This window comes from Nuphar pumila, chromosome 1 (genome assembly GCF_984573655.1).
Source record: "Nuphar pumila chromosome 1, dmNupPumi1.hap1.1, whole genome shotgun sequence".
Lineage (NCBI taxonomy): Eukaryota > Viridiplantae > Streptophyta > Magnoliopsida > Nymphaeales > Nymphaeaceae > Nuphar > Nuphar pumila.
The window spans coordinates 68,442,601-68,463,379 of record NC_143249.1 but is presented as its reverse complement, the minus strand read 5'-3'; the positions used below and the strand labels follow the sequence as shown (position 1 = coordinate 68,463,379).

The window sequence follows — 20,779 nt, the reverse complement described above, 5'->3', positions numbered from 1 at the left end:
AAAACACAACAGTCCATGAAAATGCAAACTTTCACTTTCTTTATCCTAAAAAAGAGCATACTCATGACTATGATATACATTATCTAAATTATTAATTCTCATGTTCATTCTCAGAACATTTATGTACCTTTGCATTCAAATTATATACATGAAACAGGCCCTGATTCGATATTTTTCGTGTGTCTTAACATGCCCTGATTCGATATTTCTCGTGTGTCTTACACACACAAGCACCTCACGTGAAACTTGTATCAACAGGTCAATTACATGGCCAACATAAACATGTATTTTTCATTCACATGTAACAATTCATATGCAATAACCATGCAAACTTTAGTAGTCTCTACATGTTCACATCTATATGTTTATACATATGATAACAGTAATTCTAAAAAATCTAATTTATTGGTTCTCTTGTTTATTCATACTCATCTTGTACAAAAGAAGGTATAGACATCTAAAAAAAATCCTAGGAGTATTTATTATTTTATGTATTTTAATTTTCCTCATATAGCTTAAGTTTTTTTCTGAGCGATTCTACCCTACAATGCAACAGTTGGGAGAACGGACCCATGGTCCTAGGTTTCAGCCTACGCCAAACCAAAATCGCCGACGAAAAATCGAGCATGTATCCCTAACTCTGCATAGCTGTGGTACTACTACCTAGGACTCATTGATAGACCTCTCCCATAACCTCCATGGGACGGGAACAAGAGGCGCCTTCAGCACTCAAAAACTCAATATGTTCTACGTGGCTTATACCGCCCTTCCCTCTCCCGAGAGGACAAGAGATCGAGACAGACCTAACTATCTTAGAGAGCTCGGCTTCACCGACGCCTCAAATGAACTATAGTCTAAGGTTATCTTTATTATTAAGTCATAGGTCACAACCAAATATCATTATCTCACAGGATAACTCTCTCATGCCCTCATGCATGATATCAACAATTTATGCTCTCTCGCATGACTAAAATAGTCTACGCCATATGCAAGACGTAATCTAACATGCTCTCATACATGTACATGACATAATCATTTTCATTTTCATGCATGCTCCTATCATGTTATGATTTAAACTACACATGTTCTCATGCACGATCAATTTCTAACATGCTTTCATGTATGAATCAATTACAACACACCTTATGCATGATTCTTTCACATGTGTTACTATGCATGAAACATGTCATAGATTATTTAATTTTTTATGCATAATACATGTCATATCATAATTAGCACACAAACCAGATATTTACTAATACGCATTTGGATTCACACACATGATACATTCATTCTAAAACATGCACTCATGATATATGCTTCATATACATAACATGCTTTACTCAGTCATTAATTTACACTAACATTCAATGTGATCATGTCAAATACATCAATTTATGCAATATACATTTCACACAATGCATGCTCAAACATATACCTACATCAAACACACTTCATATTCCGCTAACTAAAATCATGATGTGCATGATCTGTCACAACGGTCCTAAATATCTACAACTAAATAAGTGTGTGAGTAGGAAAGTGTTGCATATAATAAAAGTAAATCCATTGTATGATGCATTTGCACCATATGCTTACCACGGGTAGATACCCGATTTGCAAGTTGCATTAAATTCAATGCACATGGCTTTTCTAGTTGCAAGCGATACTTAGCATTAAGTATCATTTATTTTTTTCTCATCTTTGTACCTTACAAATCAATTGGCATAATACAATATATTTACCTCTAAGCATTTTCTACTATTACAACTAAACTATTGTTTTAATCTAAATAGATTCTAATTGTGAACATAAACCATGCACGTGCATATGTGACACCCGCATTAGCGATGTGCGTGTTAATATGCACTTTTATGCACTCTCAAATGCATGTTTATGACACAACTACGAAGTTAAAGTCTATCTACCACATATATAAAACTTATTTCAAAACCAAGTTTCAAAGATGCATATCCAGCCTTTAAAAACTCTTTTTAACCCTTGTTCACAAACTACATTCAAGAACTGGGATTCGGTCCCACATAGACATTTCGCCGAACACATCGCGTGTGGCAAAATTCTTAAGGCATACTCGAAGTTCAACATTATGCAGCATGCTTAACAAAATTAATACACTACACTAATCATGATAATGACAAAATAAAAGAATTTACTAATTTAATTCATGCAAAACTATCTAATTAAGCAATTCTAACTTGAGTTACTAAATTTGTACTATGCAATGAATCTCACTCGACATAATACTGAAATATATGAGATTAATACCAAACAACAAGAGTTCATATCTTACAAATTTAGTTTAGGGATCCTACCTTTGTGATACGATGAAAAAGGTAGTGGAAGAAAACCAAGAAGTCCCGCAAAAACTGCAACCGATTTGCCGCATAGGCAAAACACCAAATACTTGGTGTGCGACATGCAACACCAAGCGAAAACTCCAAAACAGGATCAGCTAGGCGTCCTCTCACAATGGGAGAGTGCCACAATGTTGTACACATAACGAGGAACTTATCACAATATGGTTTCACACATGCGTGACAAAATTTACAATGTAAATCGGTAATCCAAATAGCGAAAACCATGAAACAAAATACTTAAAGTCCAAACATGATTGGACCATAGTGTGGAGCATCCCCACTGGTTTGCACGTTGTCCAAAGCATCACCACAATGACACAAAAATCGAGGCACACAATTTCAAGAAAAAAGTTATATTCCTTTGAAAATCCAATCCAAAACTGGGAAAACAGGTAGAGAAACGCTTACGAAGTGAGGGACACACTTGTTGTCATGGTTGACAGTGGTGTTGATACCAACCCTGCATAATTCCCAATATTGGGAATCAGGCACACAAAATGAGGCAATGACAGTAATGAAGATTGGCTAGAAATCGCTTAAACAACTAAAAATCGGTAACTAAAATTAAAAAATGATGAACACAATGTACCTCAGTGCACTAATATGTGTGAAAATCCCAATCTGCTGGGTACGGATCCCTATGCAAGGGAACACAAAAAAAAATCAAAGGAAACACTCATTCGCACCCATGCTTCCCGCAATCGAGCAATCTGTCGCAGGGACTACCACCTTCACCCTGTCAAACAGGGTTAAATTCAGGGCATTAAAGATAAAAAATACCGGTGGATAAATCGCGATGGATCCACCCACCTTACACTCGGTAAACCTGCATAGATTTTTCGTGTAGGGCTTTCGCGATAGATCCACCATCTCACACTCGGTAAACCTGCACATATTTTTTGTGTAGGGCTTCAGAACATACCAGGCATAGCCTCCAACTACGTCCCTTCCACGAGAAGCTCTGCCAGTTTGAAAGAACCCGATCCTTCAGCTTGAGCTTTAGAGACTCGTTTGGTGCAGACCCCTTAGATTTAGCTTCGCTCCTGCAAACGACCTGTTGACCACAATCCTTTACCTCTGGTCGTCCGAAATCAATACAGAAATCTCCACTGCAGTACCAGAATCACCAATAGTTTTGCTAAAAGATCAGAGCTAGGGTTCTGAATTTGGGTTTCATCCAAAGGCAGGTCTCCCTCCTGATGGTCAGAAACAGATATTGAACTCTCGAAAATAGAATCGCAACCACCTTTACCGACGAAGGAATAAGCACCATGATTCTGAATCAGGGCTATATCAAACATCTATTTCGATCATCAGAAGCCGTAGAAGAAATCCCAACTGAAGAATGAGAGCGGCAATTACCCCCGAAGTTCCCAACTAGGGATTCCACTGCACATTGATCTTTGCACCGAGCAGCTAAATCGACGAAGAACTCCCAATAAGATTCGGAGTTACAGTTCCATCGGTACACCCCTTGCCATTCTCGGAGAGAGGGTTTCGGAAGGGGATCGCCGAAGTGGGGTTCCAAAGGAAGCGAGGGCTTCGACGCTAGGGTTTGGAGGGGAGACGAGGGTTTTGGATTATGTATTTTTTTCTTTTTTGTTGTTGCGTGAAGCAATAAGAGGAAATACCTTGTGCATGGTGTTGGGTCTGAATCGGGCCCGGTTTGGGTCTGGTTTGGTCTCAAACCAAAAGACATACAAAAAAAAATTAAGAATTAAAAACCTAAACCTAATTAACGAATAACAATTTATTTTTAGACAAAATCTGTTTTAAAACAAAGCCATGATAAAAATAGAATATAATACTTATTTTATTGTGAAAAATCCTTAAATTTTTATGTTCAGGTCGATCCATTTGGGCCCAACCTGTATAGAGTTCGGGTCCATTATAAAATCCCCAATTATTTTCCAAATTAGTTTCTTATGTTTTATTTGCATTAATTACTCATCTAATTTTAAATAGTTCAGGGATTTTGGTATTTTCAAAAATAATAATTTATTGATTAGAGTGTTTCTTGTAAATTATTTTATGACTAAAATGCTCTTTTGATAGAATTTATTCTAAAACTACCAAAATACATCTAATTAGGTTTAAAGCACTTTAATAACACCTTGATGAGTCATAATTCACTAAAATAATTAGTTTGATTGATAGATTAAATATTTTAAATGATACTTTTGATTACAATGACCAAAATACCGTTTATTCGGATTTGTTTCAAAAACCACAAAATTGTGTCTAGTGAAGTTCAAAAGACATTGAAAACACCTAGGTGAGGTTGTGACTCTCTAAAACAATTAATTTTTATGATAATTTAAATATTTTAATAATATTTTATCTGAAAAAAATCTTAAAATAACTATTTTACCCTTATTGGTCCGAAAGGTATAATTAAGCATATAAAATGCCCATAATTGACATTTAAAAGATAAAAACACATTTCTATTCGAAGGTAAAACTAATTCTTTATTTATTTAAAATCTAAAAAATTTACAAGTTTTACACTTTGTCATCACTATCATGGGCTTACTTTTTCAATAAGCCACTGTAACGCTACAATCCTTCCTTACCGCCACAAGTCTTCCTATCGTTCTGTCACGGGCATAGAATTTCTCGCAAACCCACGATGCGCCAAACTGTCCAATCTAAACAGCCTAACGGCTAAAGGCCGCGTACCAACACTTTTCTATATGCTGAATCATTTCATTGGCCCTACGCACCACCTCATGTGTAACTGCCTAACGAAAGCTGATCAAGCGCATTTTCAAATGCGTACTCTATGTACTCCATGCCACTTAGTGCATACTCGTCCCATACCGGCTATCACTTCTGAAAGGGACACAAACTTTACCTTAGCCTTGCGTGACATGGAGCATATTGCAACTCCCTACGCGCGCTACAACAAAATCTCGTCACTGAAGGAACAAGACCTTACGACCCTCAGTCTGAAGACCAGTTGATGATTGAACACCATACCGAAGAGCACCACCCAAACTCATTCGCCAATGCCTAGGCATTCACTCGCCTAGCCCCAAGTCGCCATACTCGGTTGGAATCACCTAATGTGATCCCTTGGGCAATTAGCCCTAACCCACACACACCCCTGTGCGTCCAACCATTACGCGTGGGACTTTCTAGCCGATAGGTCCTTAACTAAATCTCCAAAAGCAACATCCTCTAATATGTTGTCACTACTTAACCAAACAATGCTCCATATTTGTGCCACCATAAAACGATGCACTAACGACGATATCGTTGCCTATCGTGTGTCATGCTACCACCGCACATCACCGATCAAGCCAACACACACCGTGCGTTCCTACACTCAATGCATTTTTCACCCAGTAGAGCTCTGCACTGCACATGCCCTATTCCAAAAGATCGGTCTGGGACATTCTCCCTCACCCAAACCATTGTCGTCCTCGACAATGCTGGTGCAGGTAAGAATACAGTCTTCACTGATGTGCTAGTTTTCCTCTGTACTTATCTTTGATTTACTCTTTTTCTTCAGCCTACTCAACTTGTTCTGGTTTACATCCACCATCACCGCAACCTTTAACACACCAAGTTCCATTCCTTAATGCACCTCCGATCACTTAAACATTAGTCTTTTGCTTTATCAATATTGAGCATTCTCTACTCATGAGACCTAAGTGCAGTCTCATACACAAGCAAGTCATCCTCACCCATACGACAAACTTGCCATCTTTATGCTCATAATTGAGGTGCCTTTCAACCCCAACAAGGGCAATTCCAAGCCCTTCGTGGTCCTCGCAGAGAAAGACGACCACCAATGCATGCCGCGGGAATATCACCTTTCTTAAGCACCAACTTGCAGTTTTCCAACGGTCCAAACTAGTCCTCAGGTAAGGAACACCATCTTACGTATCACCCCAAAGTGGTCCTTCAAAGTGTCTTCCTGGGCACTCGTCTTCACAAGAGCACCTTGGCCCAATGCTGCAACTCTCCTCCTGGAGCCAGCACGTTGTAACTCTCTCTCGGAGTCAGCAAAACATTCTCGTAGGAACCGACGAGCCACGAATAACTTTTTTTGCACACACAATCCATACATGATCTACCAACTCAAGGGACCAAAACAATGAGCATTCTGCTCAACATAGGCACTCCACTAACCCACAATCTTGGGAGAGAATCTAAAAGTTTAGTTGAGTCTTCCATACCCAAAGGTGCAGATCCATCCAGCCAAATCCAACGTGCATTCTCTGTATGCACAAGAGAAATGTTATGCTCCACCTATGAGCCTAATGCACAACTGATAAGAATTTTTTAGCTTACCTATGTTTCCTTAGCCAACTGAACAACAACCTTACACTTTTGCTTACCATGGTCAAGATGTCCCATACCATTCTATCAACATCTTGCTTCTGTGCTCGATCAACCATACTTCAGCTGTGCAAAATTTGTGTAACCAAGATAAACCATTTATTTCCTCTTCAGTGTCGCAAACAATGAACAATAAGGTCTTCATAAATATTTCTGCTCTAAGTCCAATTTGTCATGGGTCTACTTCTTCAATAGGCCAGTGTGGCACAACGGTCTTTCCTTACCGCTGCAAGCCTTTCGGTCACTCGCTTGCTGCATGTGGAAGCTTATATAACTCAGATTGCAAGAGAGTGAAAGGAGAGAGGGAAAAAAATTGCAATCATTGAAAAGTAATTATAACGAGAATGAACAAAAGAAAGCTCAATGCATTTGCATTCATTCACAATTTTGCCCGCAGGCTCATTACAATTCAGATCTACGGGCTAACCATTCAAGGTATTGATCAACCTGAACCAAAATACAAGGGTGGTCTGAAGAAAGTTACAAGTTATTCAACACTTACATCAAGACTCAACCAAAGCAAAACAGACTCTACACACAACTATATACAGTAGGTCACAGGGGAACAATCACTTTCATGTATCTAAATCTATGTATGAAAACTTCTAGCATCTCTCAAAGAAGGCTTGGTGGATGCTCCACTCCACAAGGTAGCTTTCTGCTACCAAGAAGCAAAGGGCGTAACTCAAAAAAAGGATCCACTGGAAATACCACCTATGCTTTTAAATGTTAATGATTATGGACCAATTCTAAAAAAATATTCTCTAATCTGACTTTCAATTAAGGTAAGCGCTAGCCCGCTCATGCTCCGATCACCTGGCTAGGAGTGAGCATTTTCTAGATACCAAATGCTCAAATCGTAGGTTGAACATCTTGTGACTAAGTGATGGGAGCGGGCCAAGGCCTATCCCCGAGGGTTTATCACTTTGATGGGAATGGATTCACAAATGGATGGTTGGGTTCCCTAGAGGGGTGTGCCTGCATAATATCTTGGGAAAATATTGTGATATTTTCGGTTCCAGTGATCTTTTGAAAATCTCAAGAAAATATTGGTGACACTAATTTATAGCTATATTAATATTCATCATCTTTTTCAACCCTTCTATGCTTATTGAAGATCTCATTCACTTTAATTTTAATTATATAAACCATTCTTGAGTTTTATTGTAAGAAGGGATCTTATTTCCAATCTATATACAGTAAATTGTGTGTACTACCCGATAAAAACAAACAAGTGTTGTTATATCAGGGACATATTCATTGCAGTAATATCTCCTCATTGTGATGTCCACTTGCTCAATGAATTGCTTAGGAATCATAGGTGAAAAACTTAATGTTGTAGAAAGCAGGGACCTGTATCGAAAGGCCTATGAATATAAGCGTATCTGAAGAATTAATATGATTGACCAAGTGAACTTTCATAGTCCAAATGGATTTTTTTATTTTCTCTTTCCTCTTTTATACTTGACCTCCCAACACTTCAACAATTTGGATAGGATGATGTTTTCATTGCTACCATTACATACAAGTTGAACCCTTAATCCATTGACATCATTTTTTCCAAGGATGAAACAGGATTTCCAAGGTAGATGCTTGTTTACCAGCAGATGAGGTGATAGTAAGTTGCTTGTTGACAAAAACTCTTGTTCTTGCCTCACCATATGATATAAATATGTTATTGGGAAATTTTTAGTCAATTTTCAAGAATAGTTTAAATCAAGCCTGTGCATTTCAAAAGGATCATGAGAAAGTACCTTATTCTATACAATAAAAATGTTGCAAGAGTTTAGAAAGGTCTATGGACATATCCACCAAAGACAAGTGGGAAGTTTTTGAGGTTGCATATTTGGAGTTTGGCCTAAATAACGTGTTATGCAAGATTGAGTTGTTAAGTCACAGTGAACCATAAATTTATTCTTTCTTAAATCGAATTATTGAACATGAAGATTTGTTACCCACTGAATTTACTGTGTAAGCATCTATGGCAATTCAGGACTTGGAGTTGCTGGAGTCTCATGAGAGCGAATAAACTGGGATGTCAAGATTTTAGGTGCTTCTCAATAAGTTCATGCTACAAACTTCTCCTCGGATCTAAAATTTCCCTTATTTTGGGCTTACAGGGATGAAAAGGAAATTTTGAAAACCATCGATGGTAGTTCCAGATCTGGGCCAAGATGAACTATTATTATAGGCGAGTTATTAAAACCATTAAATTGGGAATATGGTAAAGTAGTTCCTGGATGGAAAACTACTCTTACGATCTTTTTTAGCAAGAGCCAAGGAGCTCCTAATATTAATAGTACCCATTATTACACAGGTGACAGAGGGAGGTTGGATGGGCTCAGACCCAACCAAATAGCATGATTGACACAATCTCCGTTCCTTCTCAACAGTGCAGAGTCATATTTCAATTATGGAGAAAAAAATTGTGCAGTTGTAAGGATGGGGCTGACAATAATTTGTGTCATTGTTAAGTGTGGGCTCACATCAAGTGGGTGACAAAATATGTATAATTTTGTCACTATTAGAAGTAACACAGATTCCAAGTCTCTTTGCAGTTTGCACGCTTTAACAGAGAATCTGTTGGGGTGAACCACTGAGCAAGCATCTCAAACACTACCTGAATGCTTCATCAAATTTAATACGCTGCTTGGCTTCACAAGAAGAAAAGTTAACCAACCCGTGTCTTTATTTATTCATGAAGAAATTTATTATTGGAAAAGTTTTTGTGAAATGATTATTATTAGGAAAACTGTCGAGAGATTGTTTTATAAAGTCAAAGAAATTTATTATTGGAAATATTTTCGTGAAATGACTATCATTAGGAAAACTGTCGTGAGATCATTTTATCGTGATATTATGCAAAAGACAAACCACTAATCTTGCCTCCTAACAACTTCATTCTAAAGGAACAACTTAATTTCTCTATATCTATAATCTGGATTCTTCTATTAAAATCCCTTTGACTTTATAAAATGATCTCTCGACAGTCTTTGGTGGATATGTCAACAGACCTTTCTAAAATCAGTGCTATTTCTGCTTGCAACATTTTTATTGTATAGAAGAAGGTACTTTCTCTTTGAAATGCACAGGCTTGATTTAAACTATTCTTGAAAATTGACTAAAAAGTTGCCAATATCATATTTATATTATATGGCGAGGCAAGAACAAGAGTTTTTGTCAACAAGCAACTCACTATCACCTCATCTGGTGGTAACAAGCATCTACCTTGGCAATCCTGCTTCATCCTTGAAAAAAATGATGTCAATGGATTAAAGGTTGAACTTGTATGTAATGGAAGCAATGGAAACATCATCCTATCAAAATTGTTAGTGTTGGGAAGTCCAGTATAAAAGAGGAAAGATAAAAGAAAAAAATACATTTGGACCATGAAAGTTCACTTGGTCAATCATATTAATTCTTCAGATACACCTATATTCATAGCCCTTTCGATACAGATCCCAGTATGCTTTTTACAACATTAATTTTTTCACCTATGATTCCTAAGCAATTCATTGAGCAAGTGGACATCACAATAAGAAGATATTACTACAATGAATATTTCCACCTTGATATAACAACACTTGTTTTTATCAGGTAGTACACAATTTATTGTATATAGATTGGAAATAAGATGCCTTCTTACAATAAAACTCAATAATGGTTTCCATAATTAAAATTAAAGTGAACGAGATCTTCAATAAGCATAGAAGAGTTGAAAAAGATGATGGATATTAATATAGCTACAAATTAGTGTCACCAATATTTTCCTCAGATTTTCAAAAGATCGCTAGAACCAAACATATCGCAATATTATCACAATATTTGTCCGAGATATTAAAAAAACATATTTTTTATATATTTTAAGCATTTTTTTTGTTTCTTTTATATTTTAAAAGTTTTTCTAATTGTTTCTTTATATTTTTGTAAGAAAATTACTACAAAACCTGTTTTTTTTTTTTATTCACTATATTTTTTCAATTTTAAAATTTCTGAGATATTCCTAAGAAAAAACACTTTTTGAAAATATCTCCGAGAAAAACCCATGCCGAAAAATTACCTTGAACAATACAGGTGACTATGCTATAAATAGATGGACTATTAATAGGTCAGGGACCTTAGTCACCTCTGTATACTGGCCTAAACAGACTATGTTCATCCATGAATACATCTTTCATATACAAAATATGGCATAAGATTATGATTTTGATGCTTCAATTGCATGATCCAGAGAAACTAGGACATTCTAAGGAACATCATGAGAAAATATTAAATTTTTTAATTTTGTGTGAACATATTTGAGTTAATCTTCTCATACTAATAAGATGCTAAAACCCCAAAATAGTTGACTATGAGGAGACTGCTAAATTTATGCACAATGATGACACATGCCATGGAATAAAACTTGCACATGCTGATTTTAGCAGGCTTGACACCAAGCACTCCATGGACTAATACCATATAATATGAGTTGCTGGATATACATCAACCAATAGCCTATTTCACATTAATTCAAAAAAAGGGCAAGACGGAATTAAATAGTTTTAACTTGAAATAGTTTCAGTTAGCTATATCAAAGCCTATAGAAGATCTCAAGTAGTAGAAAATTGATGATATACTGGTTGTAGGATATCTTTGTAAGATTAATGAATATGCAAAGGATAAAAAAAGAAGCTTCAAATGAAAGAAAAGATATTGTATCTTGATGCATAGTATTACACGTGAAACATAAAAATAGACTCCTAATTCTGTTGATACTTGCTATAGCACAACAGTGAGCTGAATATAGTTTAGTTATTATGAACTCTTCAACTCTTCAGAATGTGAAGACCTTTTCATAAGGGATCTGAACTTATGAACCAATGTAAAGCACCTTTGGGGCAGAGCAAAGGTAATGTTGGACCTTATATGGAACTAAATTTGTTGTTTTTCATTGTTTATAGCATGTTCAATTTACCAACTCAATCTAAATACATTTTGTTTTATTGGGTTGGCAGAGCTGGCTTTCCTCTTCCATCGAATTTCTAATCACTCAAAACAGACTTATTTGGTGGGATGTGTCAGGTTCAATCTTTACTTTTGATTACCTATACAATGCGAGGTTAATTTGCATATTCTTGTTTCGGGATGTTGAACAACACTGTAAAATCGCAGTTTGTGAGACCTTCCTCAAATCGAAAAGCAAAAGGCTCACAATGTCCCTAAAGAATGGCAAGCAAAATACTGTGATAAAAATTTCTCTCCATTCTATTCATACCATGAATAAGATGCAGATAGAGAACAACGCATCAGAAGAAAGTGAATGGGCTATATATATATATATATATATATATATATATATATATATATATATATATATATATATATATATATATATAGACACACACACAAAAGCAGAAGGATTCCATAATTCCAATTATCTCATTTATACCAAGTTAACTAACAGCAATCCAGTAGAAAGTAGGCATAGAATCGAAAGCCAATTACCAATGTGATTCCATTCGAGCAAAGGACAGAAGCGAATTCGTCACTCAGGCAATTTCCCCGAGCGGAAAACCGCAAATTTGGACTTTTCAGAATACGAATAAGGAATACCATTCTCCTTCAGGAGACCCTCCAACAGACGCTTCGCCGATTCAGGGTCGTCGCTCTCGCACTCGATCTCGTAGCTCGCACCGAAATCGTATTGCGTCTCATCCAGCTCCAATTTCAGCCCACTCCATTGGTGCACCGCCCGCACGTTTCTGAAGCCGCCTAGGCAGACAAAGCCCTCGACCCCGAACTCGTCCACGACCTTCCTGAGGAGGCCGGACTCGACGGAGGCGAGCCGCCAAGGTTCGGAGACGCAGGCTCTGCCGAGGGAGACGTCGAATTCCTCCTCGAGCTCCTCGACCCTGCTGACGCCGTCGACGATGACGGCCTTCCCCTTGAGGGAGACAACGCAGCGAGAATCACCGTCGTAGAAACGGAGGCGCAGAACGGAACGGGAGGAGGAGAACTCTCCACGGGCTCCGTCGAAGAAGACGTTTTCCTGGAGGTGGGTTCGGAGGTGGTAGGGGGAGAGGAGGGAGGCGAGTTTCTGGTGGGAGTTGGAGTCGGGAATCCTAAGCTTCACTTCCACCTCCATTCGACCGAGGATGGGTCGAGGGGGAAAAAAACTACAGAGAATCGAGATTGAGGAAAAAAAGCAAAGATGGGTGGAAGAAGAGGAGGCATCTTCTTAAATACTGACCCTTATGCTTGCTGAGGAGAAAGTGATGGAGTTCGGAAGGAATCGTATTGTGGAATTGGAAATTTCCACTTTGTGGCGGAAAAACGACCAAAGAAATGAAAGATTCCAATTCCTTTAAGTTCCCTAAATCCAAACAAGAACTTAATGTCACGTTTAAAAGTTATAAACGATTTCTTAAAAAATATTTGAAAGATTCAGCACTGCTGTGAAAATTTTTACCACCGATTTTCCATCTGATCTCGCGGACAAGTTTTTTATGCACACGGTTTATTAACACATGAAAAAAATGCCTATAAAAAAAAAATAACTCATGCAAAAACTAAGAAAATTTTCATATAATTTTTTTTTTTTATGACCAGAAACTCTCTCTCAAGCGAGAAAATCCACGGGTGGAGCCCCATAGTTTTTTTTTTTCATGACAATTTTTCTGAAGCTAGTTGAAAAGGAGCTAGTCAGTTTGGGTTAGGGTTATATCAACGGGTCGAGTATCCAACCCTTCGTACAACAGGCCATACATGGGATTTTGGGTTTTGAGACGAGTAAAATTCCCAACACGTACCAGCCCATTGCATTCGATGCATGCACCCCATCCTATAACTAGTACCAAATGTGTTGAACGTATATTAAGTCACGTTAACTTCATATTTTGTTTTGTTTTTTTGAAAACTGAATCTAGTTGGATGGTGATTCCACTCAAGTGCCATAGCGGTGTTATTGATTTAGGCAGGATACGAGTCTCTGTATCTATTGAAAACAATTAAAATGTTGGGGACATTTGGATGGTACTCTAAACCAATTTAGGAACCTAGTGTAGCGCTAAGATCAGACGTCTGCCTCCCCTTTCCTACCTTGTTTTGGGGTCTCAGTATATACCTGCTTCATGGGTAAGACCAAAATTACTTTTTCTTAAGAACCAGTGGAGGAACTTGTTTTGGCACTCGTGATACTCTTATTTTCTTTCCTTTGAAAACATAACCCTGTCTTACCGCTTATTTTCTCTGGGCATTCTTTGCAAAGACCGTTTGTTGTCTTTTTGTCAAGTTGGTACTAGAAAGTTCAAAGAAGCAAGAAAGTTCAAAGAGAAACATAAACAAAGGAAGTGTGAATTAGAGATGCCAATGAAGTAAAAGTGATTTGCTTTTTATAATCTGATCCTTCTGAGCTCATTGATTTGAATGGTTCTGGGATTGTCACGATGAAATCCATGGGATACATCATCGTCTTCTTCCTCCATATTGAGAGGTTCTCATGTAGGCGAAGGTAAAGCCACAACATATGGTTCATTATTTTCTTCTCGATTAGGAGGTTTATCATCGGTCTTATCAGGGCTATAACATGCTCTTTATGCTTTGAACTGGATTTTTTAGCTTCTTCGTCCAATTGGTAGAGTATTTCCTATAGATAGAATTTTTAAAAACTATCAATGGGTTTAGACCAGTATGCTTTCTTTAAATCCTCTTTCCAGCTATAGTAGTAGAGTCCTATTACTTGCCTTAAATCTGGATTGTTCTACCATTTGAGATATCTTCTCTAGTTACCGTAGATTTACATGGCCGCTTTGGGGTATTGTTCTTGAATGGGCGGTGGAGGTGCTTTTCCACACAGCTCAGGCTGAGCAAGCAACTACAATCTCCTTTGATGATAATAATCCCAGGACTTTTGGGATGTATCCTTCTCAAAGTCTTTTCAAACAGAGGTGCACCATGACAGATATGCAGACCCTAATTTTTATAACCTGAAAAATGGTAAATTATTTTTTTTTAAATGTTTTTAAATATTTTAACAAATAACAGTAGAAAAATACATCGGGCCTAAAATTTGATGTGCTACTTCACATGAACTTTTATAATCATACAGTTGTGAAATTTGAGATTTAGTAATTAACTAACCATGCATAAAAATAAAATCAAATGTCCACAAATATCCATAATTAATTACATTTGTTCTTGAATCAAATTTAATTAAAAATAAAATCAGAGTCTAAAATTCTTGCGAAGACAAAGAAAATGTAGGCTCGATTCCCATCGCAACCTTTCGTCTTCGCATGTAAACAACTACTCATCACCTGAAAAACATTAATCATATAGAGTCATACAAAACATGTCTCAGTAGAGTGCAATATACTAAACTTGTAAAATAGAATACGAAGCAGAAATTTTATCAGATTTTTCATAAATTTAAAATTTCAAATAACAAGATTAACAAGTGTGCATCTGTTCATTCATTCAAAGCAATTAAAATGCATGAACATCTAATATGTATGAACTTACCAGATGAAGAACTCGTTAAATGCATGCAAAAATTTTTATCTTTAATTAGGTGTTCTTTCTTAAATGATGCATGCAATGCCTAACTAATGCATATACATCTTACGATATCACTTTTTAGCCTCGTGGGTACAACACAGGCAGAAAACTAGTTCAGGGCTATGACTCAGGCAATATTTTACATATAGAGGTGGCTTTGGCTTGGTCGAGCACCTTTTACTTGAACACTGAATCATATATGAGTCAATTGATATCTTTAGGTCATATATCACTTTTTATTAAATAAAGGCTATGCCATTATGGATTTAGAAAGAGATTTTTTTATCTCGAATAGGACTCTACATACTCTAAACGAGACACGAGATTTATGGTTGGATATTAGTTGTGACTATTAGTCAGTATCAACATATAGTGTGATACCCTAGCCCAATCCTTGAAATGAAGTGTGAGCTCAAAACTCCTTTTTATGGGGAGATGTAACCCCCAAGAATTTTTGATATTTTGTAAAGACACTATTCATTAAAAAAAAAAGAGGATAAGTTATCTTATCGAAGTGTTACGACTATTGATAGATAAATATAGAGAGAATACAATAGGATTTTGACTCTAGACATTACCCGAGAAGATTTTCGTAAAATAACATACAAAAAAATTTTTGGGGACTAGAATACGAAAGAGATACCCCAATCTATTTGTTTAGTACTTGTAACAAATTTCGAGGATGAAATTGCTTTTTAGGGGAAAAGGATGTAAAACCTGCAAAAATTTTGGTAATTATCGAAATAAATGTTACAATTCTTTAAAATGAATACGATAGTATGATATGGATTTGATCCAAATGGATCTTGAATCCGAATAAGATCAAATGAATCCAGTAATTAGATTCAGTTAGGGTGAGTGGATTCAGATCCTTGATGGATCCAAAATCCAATTTGAATTCAATTGGATCTCAATGGATCCAAATACGATCGAATCTTAATCAAGATTAAAAAATCTAGTTAGAAAGTTCAGAAGATCTAAAGTATATTTTAGACCCAACTCGGATTTGAGATTCAAATCCCTTGCAATTGGATCTCGATAGATCCAAATATCTTGTGGAACCTTATTCAAGACCCAGAAAGCGATTAATAAAATTTCGTAGGCATGTAAGAGGAATCAGGAGGATCCACTTGGAAACATGGAAGCCCATCATAGAAGAAAAACGTCAACAAAGGCTTATATAGATTAATTTTGCCAAAACAAGCAATAATGTAAAGTGTGGTGTAGTGGTGAGACTTCTTTCCTCCTTAGGTTTAATGCAGGTTCAAAACCCATCGTGCGCACACATGTGGCATGAAGGAAAATACTTTTTTCTTTTTACATAGAAACCGGAAATAGGCCCAGACAGGGTTAAGTATAATAAATTTTGCTTTATTTGCAACGAAATTGAATATAGCACAGTGGTGGGGTTTGTTGCCCTTTTGGGAGTAGACTACGGTTTGAAACCCCTGTGCACAAGGCCTTTTTGCACAAACCACATGCATTTTTACCTTTTTAAAAAAAGTAAAAATGTAGGGGCTAAAAGGATCCCTATTTTTTAGCCCTCCCTCCAGCAAAAACGTGAGAGGAGTTGCTACTCCTCTCACTTTCCCTAAAAAATAAGAAAATCCCACCAAAAGGAGATGGAAGGGTACCACAAAAGAAAAAAAATGGTTAAGAAATCAAATGCTCATGTAGGGAGAAGGGCAACATAGGAAATTTGAGTTAGAGTTTAGAAAAGGAAGAACGTGTGATGGGTTGCACAATTTCCACCTTTTTCTCTTTCAAAATTTTTTGAAGACCTAACTAAGTGGAGTTAAAATAGGGGAGGAAGCCTCCTTAGCAAAATCATGAAACACGATTTGGACTCTCTCTCTCTCTTTCCTCTCTGTCTCTCCTCTCTAAGCCACCATTATGGATGTGGGAAGCTCTCTTCTTCGCCTTACGAGGAGCTCCAACCGAAGAAGAAAGCTTCATCTTCACCGGCTCGATCTTCCAAATAAGGTAAGGGGTATTCTATTTTATATGTATGTGTTAGATGACCTACAACACAAATATGTTGTAGTTGGTCGATTTTAAGCACGGACGATGCCGACGACACGGGTATCAGTGTCATAAGGAATGCTCGGGCTTGTGCTGAACCTCTATTCGCCTAAATGAAGATCAATGGAGGTTCGGTCACCAACCCTCGTCGTGATTAACACAGGGGTCACGTGTTGCTGCGACAAGTGTGCACGCGATCTTGTGCTATGCTGCAAAAAAAAAAATTTACGCGTGACCATGAGACAATGATCTACTAACCTTCGATTTTTTTTTAGCATGTACCTTATTGCAATGTATTCAGAAGTCGCTTGTCGATCTGAAAAATACAATGGTATTCTATGTATGACTATGGCGTAGTTGAAGTAACGATTGAATAGATGGGTCTGGATTTCCTGCCCATTATTTCTTTCATTTTCGTTTATTGGGTGCCAATATTCTTATTATTGATTTGATAATTTTTTTTAAGTAAAAACACCTAGTTGTATACAAAAAATAAAATAAAAACATGAGACCCATGTGTTAGAGGTATTAATGATGTTGTGTGGTTATCGAGATCCATTTTTTTTGTCTCACTTGTTTGGTTTGCTTAAAATTTTACATTTGTTGAAAGCATAAGTCTCAACACACACCACCCACACATTCACATGATCTATCAAAAGAAGGAAAACAAAATCGGGTGATCCACAAAAATGATAAGTGAATTGTTATTTGAAGTGCACATAGTTAAAATAAGTGGTTATTAAACGTAATAGCGCAAATGCTGGCCAGTTTTTGTAAATTACTCTACTATTTTTGTGGTATTCGAGCTCAAGTTCGAGCTTGATTTATGTGAACCAAGCTGAGCTCGAACGTGTTGGGCTTGTGTTCGAACCAGATAGTATACAACCTTAGTTTGTTAAGATTAATACCCAACAAAACTCATAGCTTAAACCTAATCCCAATATTATTTTGGTCAGGTTCAGTTCAACATATGATACCAATATACAGAAATTCGTATTCCGATTACATCAGGTGTTTGACAAAGATTAGACTCATTGATGGACTTCAGCCATTTCAAGAAAAGAGTTGAAGCAAACACATGAAAGAAATAGATCCCAATCTATCCTAGTGAGTCTGGTTTATAGAGTTGTCATTTTTTTAAACTTTTGAAGGTCATGGAGCCTATAAATATGATATTGCATAGTTTTTTTTTTCTTTTCTTAAGGTCATAATATCACAAGTACATACGTTTTTCAAGAACTTTAAAAAAACATTGGTCCCACGATGCACCAAAAATTTTTGATTCAAAAGTACAAGTTTATACGTTGAAAAAAAAAAACACAACTAATAGGGAATTTCTTCACAAAAGAACCATGTTGAACACATCAGGTGGGGTCAAATTGAGTATATAAAACTTTTGCCCATGATTTCCTACAGGATGGTATATATAGTTGGCCATAAAAAAATAAAATATTTAGGTCTTTTTTTTTGAAGTACAACACAGGAAAATCTCTCTCTCATGCAAGGCACTATAGGGTCGTGAAAGTATACCCATGAGACCTAAAAGATCGTGATGACTTGTTATGAACTGAAAAACAAGAAAAAATATTGACATTATTGATGCAAATGTTATTTCATAATGAAGAAGTTAAATGAAAAGTAAAGATTGAAACGAGTAATTCGGGTTCTGATGTAGACTTACCAAATCCAATATATATATATATAAAGGGGCCATTTAAACTAGTTGCATTTCATATGGGGAAGCTGTCAAGAAATTGAAACAGAATGTTAGACAAGCATAGGTCATTGCTTGGCAATAGTTGCTACAACTAACTAAAAAAAAAGTACAATGTTCGGTCATTGTAACGTATCCTCTATGTTCAGAACTGAGACACACATATCTTGCCAAATGTATGCCAAAGTCATTGGTGACCAGCAACTTCACTTAAAATGGTCTAGATTGAGTGGATATCATGTGTCATTGTTCAGCCAATGGTTTCTACCCAATTATTATTTTTATTGCATCCATTTCTTTTCTTTATTGGGTTACTCCCTTTATTTTTTTTGTACTATTTAGTGGATATTAAAAAAAAAACAATCTTATATATGTATATATATAAGAGGGACTTTGGTAAGTTAAATAGGGAACCTAGGTTGTGTACCTTCTTGGGTCATACTGAACAAAAGAGGTCGGTTTTGTCATGCCATTAAAATCACCTGCAAGTCATGAATCTTGTTCAAGACCTTCTTTAAATTCGACAACTTTAGTATTATTGCATAAACTGTTTTGCATAGATGCACATGATGCCATGTTTAATGACTTATGTTTGATAATGTTACATGCAACATGATTGTTAAGGACATATTAATGGTATGCATAGCCGGATGGTATATGCATGAAATATTAAATGCAAGTTAACTGTATTTGCATGAAACGAGGTGTGCACATTAATGCTATGGACTACATAGCAACTTGGGTATGTAATACATTCTACTATGCTATAATGATATGCATCATGGGATTGTTGTATATACATGATGTTGAATGTACGTATTCATGGAAAACAAATAACATATATTAATGAGCGAGCACAATATGATAGATGCATTCATGTCATGATACACAGATGAATGTCTTAGTGCATGAGAAGACTAAAAGCTCGCACAATGAATTGGGCACCAAAATAAATGTTTAGGTGCAACATGACATGTAAACTGCATTATTCTACTAGTACCATGTGGATATACTTGTTGTTTTATGTGTGTTGTTGTTGTTAAGGGCATACATGCATAGGCGATCAACTCATATACGAGCCTGCAGTCCTGTAGAGCCTTTATAGTGCCATATGATCACTTATGAGAAGTTGTACTTGAGACATGCCATATGAGTGCATGGTCAATGGGGTACTAAATGTACACCCGAGCTCAGAAATGAAACTTTAAAATGCTGTAAGTATAAGTACTCGACTCAGAGTTGAGCCAAAATTCTGAGAAATTATGGTTGATGCCTATGAGGCATTCGATGGGTAATGTGCATACACTGAGATCACCCTAAGTGTGGGTTGGGATTTTGGAAATCTCCTATGGTGCAATGACTTGCATAAAAAAACAAACAAGAATAAAAATATGCACACATAACCTAAATGTCGGATTCTGGGTATATCTAAAAGACGGTACATGTTACCAGTTTTCCGAAATATTGGGTATACCTGAAAATGGTATATGTTACTGGTTTCTTAGGGCTCTGGGTACACTTGAAAGACGATGTATGTTACCTGACCCATGGTCTACCTTGGAGATGGTAGATAGTACAAGCTCCGTGGGACAATTATATTTTTGTGAGAGCTAGGCGTCTCACTCGGTCCCTAGTCCTCAGAGTTAGAGGGCCAGGTCTACCAATACATCCTAGGTGGTAGATCCAAGTCTTCTGCAGAAGTTTACAGGGTGTATCCTAATTCTTGTTCTAGCCACTAGGGAGCTCTCTCTCGGTCACAGACCGTCCCCTTTGGATATCT

The 20,779-nt window shown here is 36.7% G+C and overlaps 1 protein-coding gene and 1 long non-coding RNA gene across 2 annotated transcripts; both read right to left on the bottom strand.

Annotated features, from left to right (window-relative positions):
- Nucleotides 1-514: 514 nt before the first annotated feature.
- On the bottom strand, nucleotides 515-3,938 carry LOC149848980 (uncharacterized). The gene is made up of 3 exons (XR_016433191.1): nucleotides 3,301-3,938; nucleotides 2,968-3,114; nucleotides 515-2,838 (listed from the first exon to the last, which is right to left on the bottom strand). It is a non-coding gene; the product is annotated as an uncharacterized LOC149848980 (long non-coding RNA).
- Nucleotides 3,939-12,127: 8,189 nt separating this feature from the next.
- LOC149848979 (triphosphate tunnel metalloenzyme 3-like) lies at nucleotides 12,128-12,936 on the bottom strand. Its single transcript, XM_090013042.1, has one exon. The coding sequence runs from the start codon at nucleotides 12,850-12,852 to the stop codon at nucleotides 12,253-12,255; it is 600 nt and encodes a 199-aa protein (XP_089869168.1). The 5' UTR covers nucleotides 12,853-12,936; the 3' UTR covers nucleotides 12,128-12,252.
- Between the last annotated feature and the right edge of the window lie 7,843 nt (nucleotides 12,937-20,779).